Source organism: Natrix helvetica, assembly GCF_964273705.1.
Source record: "Natrix helvetica genome assembly, chromosome: Z".
In the NCBI taxonomy this organism is placed as follows: Eukaryota; Metazoa; Chordata; class Lepidosauria; order Squamata; family Natricidae; genus Natrix; species Natrix helvetica.
The window spans coordinates 17,222,964-17,236,431 of NC_138554.1; the positions used below are offsets into that span (position 1 = coordinate 17,222,964).

The 13,468-nt window shown below is 46.5% G+C and overlaps 1 protein-coding gene across 1 annotated transcript; it reads right to left on the minus strand.

Annotated features, from left to right (window-relative positions):
* Nucleotides 1-4,380: 4,380 nt before the first annotated feature.
* On the minus strand, nt 4,381-13,013 carry KLHL33 (kelch like family member 33; the record flags this gene model as incomplete). The annotated part of the gene is made up of 4 exons (XM_081969934.1): nt 4,381-4,996; nt 7,519-7,689; nt 10,299-11,247; nt 12,479-13,013. The coding sequence occupies 4 exons, from the start codon at nt 13,011-13,013 to the stop codon at nt 4,381-4,383; spliced, it is 2,271 nt and encodes a 756-aa protein (XP_081826060.1).
* Nucleotides 13,014-13,468: the final 455 nt, after the last annotated feature.

Below are 13,468 nucleotides of genomic sequence, written 5' to 3' on the forward strand. Positions count from 1 at the left end.
TCATTAGGCCCTGGAAAACTTTTAGCAAAATTGGACATGGCACAGGCATACCAACAATTGCCTGTAGATGGCGCTACGGCGGAGGCCCAAAACATTGTGACACACAGGGGTGCATTCAAATGTCACCACTTGCAATTCGGCGTTAGTATCGGACTGTTCCAAAGCATCATGGAATGGCTTTTACAGGGGATTCCAGGAGTCGTCCCCTATTTCGATGATTTCTTGGTATCAGCTGCAAATGAGGTGCAACTCGAATTAGAGACAAAGGCCTCAGTCTCAAAAAAGAGAAATGTCAAATTAACGTGCCAAGGGTTGAATTCTTAGGGTACCTAATCAATGACTCTGGGATTCACCTGACCATACAAAAAATTAAAGCAATTCAGGGCGCCCCTACACCTCACAATCAAACCGAGCTGCAGGCTTTCCTCAGGCTCCTTAATTTCTTTCTTAAACAGAAAGCTACCATTGCTGAGGGTAGAACAAAAAGCAATGGGTGGAAACTAATCAAGGAGAGAAGCAACTTAGAACTGAGGAGAAATTTCCTGACAGTTAAAACAATTAATCAGTGGAACAGCTTGCCTCCAGAAGTTGTGAATGCCCCAACACTGGAAGTCTTTAAGAAGATGTTGGATAGCCATTTGTCTGGAATGGTATAGGGTTTCCTGCCTAGGCAGGGGGTTGGACTAGAAGACCTCCAAGGTCCCTTCCAACTCTGCTATTGTATTGTATTTTATTGCTGTTGGTGCTGACCTGAGACGCTTTCCTGTTCGACATCGGCGGCGTCCTCAGCCACTGCATTCCCAATGAAGCCCCTATTGCATTTTACTCCAGGACTTTGTCTGCTGCAGAGCGGAACTACAGCCAGCTGGACAGTGAGGCTTTGGCTGCAGTGGCCGGAGTAAAGAGGTTCCATGAGTATCTATATGGCTGTGACTTCAAACTGGTTACGGACCACAAGCCGTTGTTGGGCTTACTGGCTTGGGACCGACTTACCCCAGTGTCATTATCAACTCGCATGACAAGATGGACCATCTTCCTAGCTGCCTACTTCTACCATCTCATTCACCTTGGGGCACGCTGATGCTCTAAGCCGCTGCCCGCTGCCTGAACTTCTCGCTGACCCTACTCCCAAGATGCCAGTCCTCCTCATTGATTGCCTTGAGACTGAGTCTGTCTCGTCCAGTGACGTTGCCCATCACTCTGCAAAGAACTCCACCATCAAACAAATTTTGAACTGGGTGTAGAGGGGGTGGCCCAAGGGGCCTGTTGGGGCTGATTTCAAAATGTATTTTGCCAAACGCGATGAGTTATCAGTTGTAAATGGCTGTTTACTGTGGAGGGACTGAGTCATCGTTCCACCCAAGCTGCACATTGCAGTATTAAAGGCTTTACATGTAGGGCATCCTGGAATTGTCAGGATGAAGTCTTTGGCTAGGAGTTATGTGTGGTGGCCTAACATGTACAGGGAGATCGAAGAATGGGTGGCTACCTGCATACCGTTCCAGGAGTCCAGACTAGCTCCCCCAGAGACGCCTGCTAAGGAGTGGGAGCAACCTCAAGCACCATGGTCTAGGGTGCACATTTACTTCACTGGCCCAGTTCACGGCCAGACATTTCTCGTAGTTGTGGACGCCTACTCGAAATGGTTAGAGGTAGTCCTGATGACCTCCACTACAGCAGAAGCGGTCATCAAGGTGCTACGGAGACTTTTCTCCATGCACGGTCTGCCCGACGTCTTGGTCTCTGACAACGGGCCCCAATTTACAGCCATGCAATTTGAATCCTTCCTAGTAGCTCAGGGAATCAGGCATGTCCTGGTCGCACCATTTCATCTGGCCTCCAATGGTCAGGCGGAGAGAATGGTGAGATCTGCAAAAGAGGCCCTCTCTAGAATGGACCCAGGAGATTGGCAAACACGGGTTGACCACTATTTGCTAATTCAGCACATCACGCCCAGTGCCACTACTGGGAGAAGCCCCTCCAAGCTTCTCATGGGTCGCCGGCTAAGGTCCCACTTAGATCGGCTACACCCCAATTATTCTGCCTCATCGCCCCCAGACTCCACAAGCAAGATTTGAAACTTTAGCGTAGGGCACGCGGTATATGCCCACAACTACACCGGGGGAACTCTGTGGATCCCTGCCATGGTGATAGGCATCACTGGGGCTTGTTCTTATCTTTTAGAGCTCAAGGATGGTAGAAACTGGAGGAGACATATTGACCAACTCCGTGGCCGCCTCTCCAACTCCACATTTAGAACACCAGACGCAACTCCTGAACAAATCAGCCAGAGCCCTACCCAAAAGGAGCAAACACTCACTCCTTTCACGGCCAACTCAAGCCTGAGGGTACCTGGAAACTTACCTGGTTATGTTGCAGGCCCGCAGTGAGCTCCAAGTGAACTGGCTCCAGAAGCTCCAGCTGCGGCCTGTGAAAGGTTCCAGGAGCTTCCACCGAGCGAGCTGCGGAGCAAACAGGTCTGTCCGACCTGTCCGAGGAAACCCCTCCTACTGAACTGCGCAGGTCAGCAGAGCTGCCCAAAAGCCCGCCTACCTGCGTGACTACGTAACAAGTAGGATTGTTCCTTCCAATAGGGGAGGGGTGTTAGATACTTGTTCTAACTGCAGTGGTTTCCACCAAGGTCTTCTGTTCGGGAACAGAGGTTTAATCCTATTGGTCGAAGGGTCTGACAGCTCCCTATAAAAGGGCTGCTGTCAGACTCAACCTTCGCTGGATTGTTCTCACTTGTTGTACTTAATTAAGAGCTGTTGTTAACATTGAGCCTGTGTGTGCCTATCCATTACCCAATATAACAAGACCTCTTACTCAACCACTACCTGTCAAAGGATTTGTGGGACCCTTATCTTAGAAATGTGACCCTCCTCAAGGGATATATATTCATATCCTTCTGTCTTTTCCATGGTTTTCCCTTGAGTTCACACAGTCCAATTCTGTTCACCGAGACAAAAATCCAGCTGTAAACAAATCATATCTGCGTGTGGGAGTGAGAGCTTTTTCTCCAGTTACTTTACTTTTCCAAACAGATAAACATGTTTTTCAGTGTTCATTTGAATTAAGTGGCGATCCAAGTGGGAAATAAAGTTATTATTGTTATTGGTGAGAAATAAAGATAATATTATTACAGGTAACCCTTGACTTACAACCACAATTGGAACCAGGATTTCCATTGCTAAACTAGGTGATCGTGAAATGAGTCATATCTGATTTTACAAGGTTTTTTTTTCTTTGCCACAGCTAAGTGAATCACAGTTGTTAAATGAATCATGCACTCCTTAAGCAAATCCAGCTTCCCCCATTGACTTTGCTTGTCAAAAGCCAGTTGGGAAGGTCACAAATAACAGTCACGTGACCCTGGGATGCTGCAACTATCATAAGTATATGTCACTTGCTGTAAACTCAAATTTTGGTCATGTAACCATGAGGATGTTGCATTGGTTATAAGTGCAAGGACCAGGGCTACGTCACGTTCTTCAATGTTGTAATGAATGTAAGTTTTGCCACCAAGCAAAATTAAAGGAGACTAGCATCGATCTGCAAAGAAAGTGGTGGCTCAGGGGCTAAGACGCTGACCTTGCCAATCAGAAAGATTGGCAGCTCGGCGGTTCGAATCCCTAGCGCTGCATAACAGAGGGAGCTCCCGTTACTTGTCCCAGCTTCTGCCAACCTAGCAGTTCGAAAGCATATAAAAATGCAAGTAGAAAAATAGGAACCATCTTTGGTGGGAAGGTAACAGCGTTCCGTGCGCCTTCGGCATTTAGTCATGCCAGCCACATGACCACAGAGACGTCTTTGGACAGCGCTGGCTCTTCGGCTTTGAAACAGAGATGAGCACCGTCCCCTAGAGTCAGGAACGACTAGCACATACGTGCGAGGGGAACCTTTACCTTTTTAGTATAGATCTATTTCAAGTTATGTAGCTCTCCTCAGCTAGCCATATTCTTCTGGGATTCAAACCTGGGCTACTTGCATATTAGGTAGATGTATTAACCTACCTAATATTATTATTAATATTAATTATTAATAATTATGTAATTCCATTAGCAAATTAAAGGGAAGCAATATGCTCCGTCCCATAATTAGCTAGACCAGGTTGACCTGACAAAAAAACACCTTTATGTGGTTGTGACTTTGAATGGACGAATGGTTATAAGACGAGGACCACTCGTTTGTTAACATTAGCATTTATATTGACTTTTCGCCAAGAACTCAAAGCAGACATGAAACAGGCCGCATCCCCTTTTGTTTAATCCCCACCATAAAACAACCCTGTGTGACCCAAAATCAACCAAGGAAGACACTTGAATCTGGGTCTGTCCATGCAAATCCAGGACCTCCAATAATAGGCTACACTTGAGCCTTTCAGCAGCTTGATCCAGAATTTTGGTAGGGCACATCCAGCGAAGCATCAGGAGGGTCCTCTGAATCGGGGGCATCTGGGATTGATGGTTCTCCTTGTCTGTAAGAGGAGGGCACTTCTAAGATGCAGGCCTTTAGATCCGCGTAAGCCTGGGGCATCGTCCCCAGGTTGACCCAACGGTCGTGAGAAGGGTTGTAACAGTGAATGAGATGAGTATCTCGATAGGTGTTGTGGCTGTACCCTCCTAGGACATACAGCTCTCCGTTCAGGACGGCAGAGGCAGCGATGACATGAGCTTGGGGAAGAGGACACAAGGTGACCCACACGTCCTGATCTGGACTGTACACCTCGCAGGCGAGTTGGTCAGCATAGCCCCCGTGCCCATCCCGCCACCTCAGACCTCCGGCCACGTAGATCCGCCCCTCCAGCACCTCCATGATGTGCCCGGCACGCTCTTCCTGCATGGAGGCCAGAAGGAGAGGTGGGCCATCTGGACGATACCGAATCATAGAGGATTGACAGCGGCACGAGCCATCGCTGCCTCCTGTAATATAGATCCCTCCGTCCAGGACACAAGCTGCATGGCCACAGACTGGAGTAGGCAAGGGTGCGCAAAGCCTGAAATAAAACAAGGGTGGGATTAAATAAAGGTAAAGTAAAGAAAAAGTAAACTTCCTTTTCAAGTTGTGTCCCGACTGGAGGGTGTGGTGCTCATTCCCGTTTCTTAGCTGAGGGAGCCTGCGTTGTCCGAAGACATTTTCTGTGGTCATGAGGCCAGTATGGCTATATGCCAAAGGCATGTAGAACATGGTTACCTTCCTACCAAAGTTGTAGCTATTAATCTACCATATTTTTTGGAGTATAAGATGCACCTTTCCCCCCCCAAAAAGAGGGTGAAAATCTGGGTGCGTCTTTACCAATCCGCTCCCACAGGGAGGGACTCCTCCGGGTGCCGTCCACCAAGCAGTGTCAACGGGCGGCGCCCAGGAGTAGAGCCTTCTCTGTGATGGGCCCAAACCTCTGGAATGACCTCCCCCCCCCGACATCAGAACTACTACCGACTTCCGCTCCTTCCGACAGAAACTTAAGACCCACCTGTTCCAATTAGCTGGCTTAGCTGATTTATAGTCCCACTTTCAACCTCCTGGCAAACATCTTATTTTGGGGTAGTTTTTAAGGGTATTTTTAATTTTTTATTCGAATCTTAATCTATTATTGTACAGTGCATATCCTACCTCCTCCGTCTATTTATCTATGTATATCTATATTTTTGTATTCACATTGTTTTTAATATGACTGTACACCGCCCCGAGTCCTGTTTAGGAAAGGGTGCGGTCTATAAATTAAAGTATTATTATTATTATTATTATTATTATTATTATTATTATTATTATTATTATTATTATTATTATTTACACTGAATAGAGCATTTTTGGCCTTCCCAACCCCCACCCCCTTCACAAAAATGGAGGTGAAGAGAGTTTGAGAGGCCTGCAAAGTGCTCCTGGGGGCTGGGGAGGGTAAAAACGAGCAACAAACAGCCCGTTTTTTGCTCATTTTTGCCCCTCTCCCCAACCCCCAGGAGCACTCTACAAGCTTCCCAAAGCCTATGCATGCCCTGGGTTTTTTTTGCAAAACAATGTGCCCATTTTTGTGAAAAAACCAGGCCATTTTTTGCTCCTTTTTGCCCTTCCCCCAGGCCCCAGGAACACTTTACAGGCCTCTCAAACTCTCTGCATGCCCCATTTTTCACAAAAAACAATGCCTGCAGAAGGCTTGGGAGGCATGCAGAGTGCAAAAACCTTTTTTTTTAAAAATTACCTCTTCAAAATCTTGGTGTGTCTTATACTCCAGTGCATCTTATAGTCCGAAAAATATGGTACTTATTTTTGTATGCTTTCAAATGCTAGGTGGGCAGAAGCTGGAGCGAGCACTGGGAACTCACCCTGTTCCGCAGTGCTTGGGTCTCAAACCCAGTCTGTTAGCTTTCCGGCATGTTTAACGGCTGAGTCATGGTGTGAAGGAAAATTAGGGATGTGAAAGTAAAACTGCTTTGCTGGAGCATAGAATGTGAGGTTTAGCTAGCCTGTCAAATCCCAAAAAATTATTTATGAAAAACAGATATTTAGGTTGCCTTCTGAAATCATGCCCTTTCAGGTTTATAGGGAATCTTCGACTTACGACCAAAGTTTAGCTCAAAATTTCCATTGTTAGCAAAACAGTTGTTAAGTGAACTTTGTCCCATTTTACAACCTTCCTTGCCGCAGTTGTGAAGTGAATCACTGCAGTTTTTAAGTTAGTAATACGGTTGTTAGGTGAATCTGGATTTCCCCATTGGCTTTGCTTGTCAGAAGGTTGCCAAAGGTAATTGCATGATTACGGCAACCGTCATAAATATGATCCAATTGCCAGGTGTCCTCATGTAACCATGGAGATGGCGCAACCGTTGCAAATGTGAAAAAGAAATGTAAGTCAGTTTTTTCAGTCCTGTTGTACCTTTCAAGGTATAGGAGATGACAAAGGGAGAGGGAGTCAAATGCCTCATCAGTCAGGAATCCCTTCATTCCCAGTTCTAGGTCCAGCCCAGCATGAATTCTTTTTTTTAACCTCCAAATTGCTTTAACTGTTAGTAGATGAGATTCTTGTAGAGAGCTTAATCTTACAATAAATCTTTATACCTACCGTATTTTTCGGACTATGAGACACACCAATGTATAAGACACACCAAGATTTTGAAGAGGCAAGTAAGAAAAATGGTTTTTGTTCTCCCCAACCCCCAGGAGCTCATTTTCACCAAAATGGGGGCATTTTTCCCTTCCCCAGCCCTGCTGAATCCTGCAGAGTCCTTCGGGGGTGGGGGAAGAATGGGATGCGAGAGCGAGGTTTCAGGAGGCCAAAAATGGCTGGTTTTGGTTTATAGGATGCACCAACATTCCCACACTCTCTTAGAGAGGAAAAAGGTGCATCTTATACTCCCAAAAATATGGTATTTGAACTTCCTGGAGCTCCTGAATTCTCTGGCGCTTGACAGAACAGTTACTAAATGAAAGGTTGTAAGTTGAGGACTACCTGTACCTTTGCAATGCACGGCCTCCAGACTTTGACCTAGCACTTCTGCTGAAGTCTCCAAAACCTCCTACCTCCATGTGTTGCTCTGAGGTACATAGCACTCCACAGAATCCAGGCAATAGACCTCATTGGAGCTCCCACCAAGGGCGTAGAAGAAACCATGCAGGAAAACTGCAGGGAAATAGCTCCTGCAATTGGTCATGTCGGCTAGTCTCTCCCAGCTCCCGCAGAGAGGATCAAACCTGTAAGAGGAGGAATAAGGATTCTTTGTGGAAATAATGCCACAATCAGGGGTGAGCCTGGGGGTTCTCAGGGGTTTGGGAGAACCTCTAGCTAAGATTCTGTGCAATTCGGAGAACCCCCAAACCCCTCTCCTGGCTGGCCACGCCCACCCCATCCCTCCCAGGAGTCCCTACATTCTGGATGCAGGTAAGTGCAGGGCCTGCATGGAGGCTCAGGGATGGCCAAAAATGGGCCTACAGGAAGCTTGGGACAGCCAGAAATGGGTCTGTTTCTGGACTCCAGAGGGTCTCTGGAGCTGGGGAGACCGTTTTCACTCTCCAATAGGCTCGAGGAAGGCCTCCGGAGCCCAGGGAGGACAAAAACACCCCTCCCCTGCCGTGGTGCAGGAGGCCGACTAGGCCACACCTACCATGACCACGCCCATCCAACAACCGGGCAGAGAACCCCTTGCTAAAAATTTGGAAGCCCACCCCTGGCCACAATGTAAACAAAAAAAAGATGTGGAGAGTCTAGAAAGAGTGCAAAGAAGAGCAACAAAGATGATTAGGGAACTGGAACCTAAAACATATAAAGAACGTTTGCTGGAATTGGGTTCATAGCAGTCTTCCGATATCTAAGGGACTACCACAAAGAAGGGGAGGAGGTCAACCTATTCTCCAAAGTCTCTGAAGGCAGGACAAGAAACAATTGATGGATAAAAACTAATCAAGGAGAGAACCAACCTAGAGCTAAGGCGAAAATTAGAACAATTGGAACAATTAACTAGTGGAACAACTTGCCTCCAGAAGTCATTGGTGTTCCAACACCAGAGTTTCTAAAAAAGAGATTGGATAACCATTGGTCTAAAATGTTACAGGGTTTCCTGCTTGAGCAGAGGGTTGGACAAGAAGCCCTCCAAGGTCCCTTCTAGCTGTTATTTTGTTAACTCTGTCTCCCAGTTGGTTATGAAAGGTCCTTATTCCTGGACAGTCCGTGTCCCACATATGTTCCTCTTGGTTAAGAAAGTCTAACTACGGACGTTCTAGTTTCTTATTTCTCAGCTGCAGAGTCCATATGTAGAAAGTTGGCTAATTAGGGTTTGCAAGAGGACTGAGAAGCCACAATCCCTCCTGGACCTTCTTAAAACCTTCTGGGATTTATCAGACTATGTTTTGGTTTCCACAACATATTTAGCTAGCTAATATAAAGGAGAGACGTGTTATGGAAACACAGAGAGCCTGTTGTTTCAAAGTTGGGGTCACATAACTTAAAGTAGCATTGGATAGATATCCAGTGTTGTTGGGATAGTTATTTAACCAAATCAGTCAATGTAGAACAAATCAGATCAGTGGATCAATTTTCTCTTCTGGCCTTGGGATACACAGGCAGAAGCCTAGAAAACAACTTCTGAAGTACTCTGGGGAGTTAGGAATAAGTCTCTTCCCTATTCTACGTATTCTGAGCACTGTGGATATTATTCTATTTTTTTTCTCAACTGTGTGTGTGTGTGGTGGTGGGGATTAGAAGTTGACAGATGGCCAAGCTCCTGATGATAAGGATCCCAAATTCTCATATAACATGGATGGATGGATATGAAGGATCAGATGATGGAATGTATGCACAGAGGAGGTCCTGGAGATCAGAGGAAAGGTCCTATGTGGCGATAGGACCCAGGTGTGGATGGAATAGACATAAGAGTGAGGAATATGAATTTTGATAAAACATATTCTCTTGTCTTCATCTCTTTGCCTTGACAATTAAGAGCTTTGCTCCTTTCATGTGTCTCCCACTGAAGAGGGCAGGGGGCAGTGGTGGGGTGGTTGCTACCTCAGACAAAAGTTTTAAACTGCTTTTACTTTTCTCTGCAGAAGGGGGGGTGTCGCAGGGGAGCTACCTCAGATAAAACTTTTATTCTGCTCTGCAATAGGAAGTGGGGCTGCACATTAACAGTGAGTAGAAGTTAGCACCTTAAAATCACTAGCCAGGATATTAGGAACAAGAATAGCTCGCTTATAAGAAAAAACCCAAAACCCGCAAAGCTGGCACATTTGCAAGATACCCATGACCTGGGATGATAAACAGGTGACATGACATTTAGATATTTAACATAACAAGCATAAGGGTTTAGGGGGGGCTGAAATCCAAATAACCAATCAATATTATCAGTTATGAATGCATTATTAGGGGAAGGGCAAAGGGTTGAATGTGACCATCCCTTGACTATAAAAACTGCTGTAAAATCCTAATCTTGGCCCTTGGTTAGCTTTTCAAACCGAGGTTCTTATATCTTGGTACCAAAATAAAAATATAATTCTGTATCACACCTTCTGTCCGGTGACTTATCAGCTTCGGCACCAAGCAAGGGCCCAAGTTTGGGGACAAGAGAGAGGACCATATAAAGACTTTTCAGCTATCCTCTGCTGTGGTTTCAGATACCTTAACCAGGAATGCTGGTTGTCTCCAGCATTCATTTATTTCCCTCCCTCATACCACCATCGGATGTTTCATTAAAACATTAAACCTGACATCTTCCCACTCGTACTCAAAAGTGTCTTCATGGAATGGGACCGCATCTGTTCTCTCCTTCCTTCCCAGTTCTCATCTTCAAGTTGCAAATCTTCCAACTCACCTGAACACTGAACTCATCGTATCCCTGACACCATAATAATGCTTTCCCCCAAAGAGGTACATCTTATTGTCCTTGACCACTACGGCGTGCCGGAATCGCGGTTTCTCTGGGAGGTACCCAAGACGACGCCACTCCACTTGTTTGACCAAGCCGATGCCATTCAGGAAGCGGTGGGTGAACCAGAAATCCTGGCATGGGCTGCGAGTAGCCATGTTTTGGGTCAAAGTATCTCCTCCGCTAATCACAATGACCTTCTCTGGATATCTCACCCGGCAAGGAAGTTGCTCCATCTTGGAAGGACCTGGTGGGATGCTAGCTAAGGATTGAACCATGAGGTTGTAGAGGCGACCAGGGTCAGCCATCATCTCTTCTTTCCTCACCTGTTTGAGCTCTCGGTTGGACATCAGTGGAAATCTGATGCAGTGCAACACTTTCTCGGCACAGTTTATCCGCCCAGCCCAGTCAGAAGTCAACCAACGGACGGCTCCTTGGAAAGCTTCCAGTTCATTTAGGATGTAGAGTGAATCAGAACTAAGGAAGTCCACCAGCTGATTTATGGGAAGATCTAGGAACTTGGGCGTTTTTGTGACATGAACAAAGCTGTTTAATATAAACTTCTCCACAGTGTTTTCAAGATCGTGTAGGCCATAAGCACGGGCAAAAGAGAGAACATCCAAACAGGTTTCTGGAGTGAGCTTGTAACGGAACAGATCCAGACAGAGGTCCAAGATGCCAGAGACTTGATATTGAAGAGCAGCTTGCGCAGCTTCAAATATATAATCCCACCCACCTCTCAGCACTCCTGAGTAAGCGAAGGAGATGATCAGCCCCAGATCAGCTGCGGTGAATTGGGTGCAAAGAGGAACCTTAGCCTGTTGAGTTTCCTTCATGCCGCTGGTAAACATACCATGGAAGAATTCACAGCCACAAGCCAAGGCCAAGCGGTGAACTGAAAGTAGAGAAGATGAGGTCAGGAAATTGAGACTACTGGACCTTCGCCACAATCATAGTGCCCTAACTCTGAGGCAATTCCTACCCCAAAATCTAGCGTTTTCCAGTTCTTCCCAACCCACTGATGCCTTGCACTCTTAATTTTTTGCTTCCCTATCAACTTTACCTCAGAATAACAGAGTTGGAAGAGATCTTGTAGGTCTTATTCTCTGAACCCTGCTCAAGCAGGAAACCTTATAACCATGATGGCAGGTGGAGGCCTCTCTGTCGGCACGCGAGCCATTGCCCTAGGTCAGCTCCACCGCGCATGTGCGTGTTTCTCCTGCCGGCCAGCTGATTTTCAGGTCTTTGCCGTGCATGCAGGAGAAGTGTGGGAGTGGGGGGTCCACATGCACATGTGTAGAGGGCGGGGGAGAGTGTGGGATGCGCCCCCCCTGCACCCCATTTTTGGTCCCAAGAGGCTTTAGGGAGGCCTGCTAGGCCCAAAAAGGAGGGCAGGGGTGCTGCATACTCCCCACACCCTATTTTTGGTCCCAGGAGGCTCCAAGGAGGCCTGCTAGGCCCAAAACGGGGCATGAGGGGATTGTGCACGCATGCACGGGGGGATGCGAGGGAGCTATCGTGCATGCACACACACTTTCGGCATGCGAGGACAAAAATGTTAGCCATCATTGCCCTATAACATTTCAGACACTCTTCTTAAAAACCTCCAATGTTGGAGTCGCCACAACTTCTGGAGGCAAGTCGTTCCACTGATTAATTGTTCTAACTGTCAGGAAATTTCTCCTTAATTCTAGTTGTTTCCCTCCTTGATTAGTTGCTTCTTTTTCTGCCTTCAGGTGCTTTAGAAGATAGGTTGGTTTCTCCTCCTTCTTTATGGCAGCCCCTTAGATTTTGGAACACTGCTATCAGATTTTGGAACACTGCTATCAAGAAGCAATGGGTGGAAACTAATCAAGGAGAGAAGCAACTTAGAACTGAGAAGAAACTTCCTGACAGTTAGAACAATTAATCAGTGGAACAGCTTGCCTCCAGAAGTTGTGAATGCCCCAACTGGAAGTCTTTAAGAAGATGCTGGATAGCCATTTGTCTGTAACGGTATAGGGTTTCCTGCCTAGGCAAGGGGTTGGACTAGAAGACCTCCAAGGTCCCTTCCAACTCTACTATTGTATTATTGTATCATGTCACCCTAGTCTCCTTTTTTTCATTAAACTAGACATGCCCCATACCTCGAAATGTATCTCCTTCAGCTTTAAGTTCCGTGTCCCAACCAATCCCTTCATTGTACATCTCTTCGAATCTCCGTAGTGTCTTCCATTTCTCTTCCCCTGGACTCAGTCTTTCCTCATTCTCTGTCCCTAGTAACACGGTCTTGCATATTTCAGCCACACGAGGGACACCCAGGGCCTCAGCTGCATCTAGGATGTCTTCAGCCATGACTGGGTTGGGCTCTAACTCTCCCGTGTAGGCAAAATTCAAAATGGCCTCCCAGCCAGATGACGTGGTCACACCATTCAGATTCATCCCTTCTTGCATACCACATTCCAAACGCTGGAGAAAGACAGAGCTGACTGCAGCCAGAAGGATGCTGTGGGCATTGTAGTCCTTTTGACCTAAAGTCACAGTCGTATCCACCAGGAGGTCCTGTCCCCTCAGGTGGAGAGCTGCCATGAAAAATCCTTCTGCGTGGCCCTCACTCCACAATTCCAGCTGTTGTTCTGTTGGCGTTTCCATCACCTCCGGGGGTCTGTCCACGCAGGTCATCCTTTATTGAAAAGAAGATATTTGTGAGGGGGAGAAAATCAAATTCACAGCTGGGTGATCCCTGTATTAGTACTACATAATAACCAACCTAACCAAAAGGATTCTTAGCGCTCCTCATCAGAGAAGCAGCGTCAAAAACCCTACTCTATCCCTTTCTTTTTAATAAAATCTCAACTAGTAGATTTGGGAGAACCAGAAGCTTTTTGTGTTGTCTTCTTTGGGTTGATCCTAAATCATCATCATCACGTCATCAAGTTAGAGATCTCCCTCCCACAAATTGTGATTGCTACTTATGATCCAGTGGAAGCATGGAAAACTATAGTAAAGATAAAGGTTCCCTTCGCACATGGATGCTAGTCGTTCCTGACTCTAGGGGGTGGTGTTCATCTCCATTTCTAAACCGAAGAACCAGCGCTGTCCGAAGACGTCTTGGTAGTTATTTGGCCGGCATGACT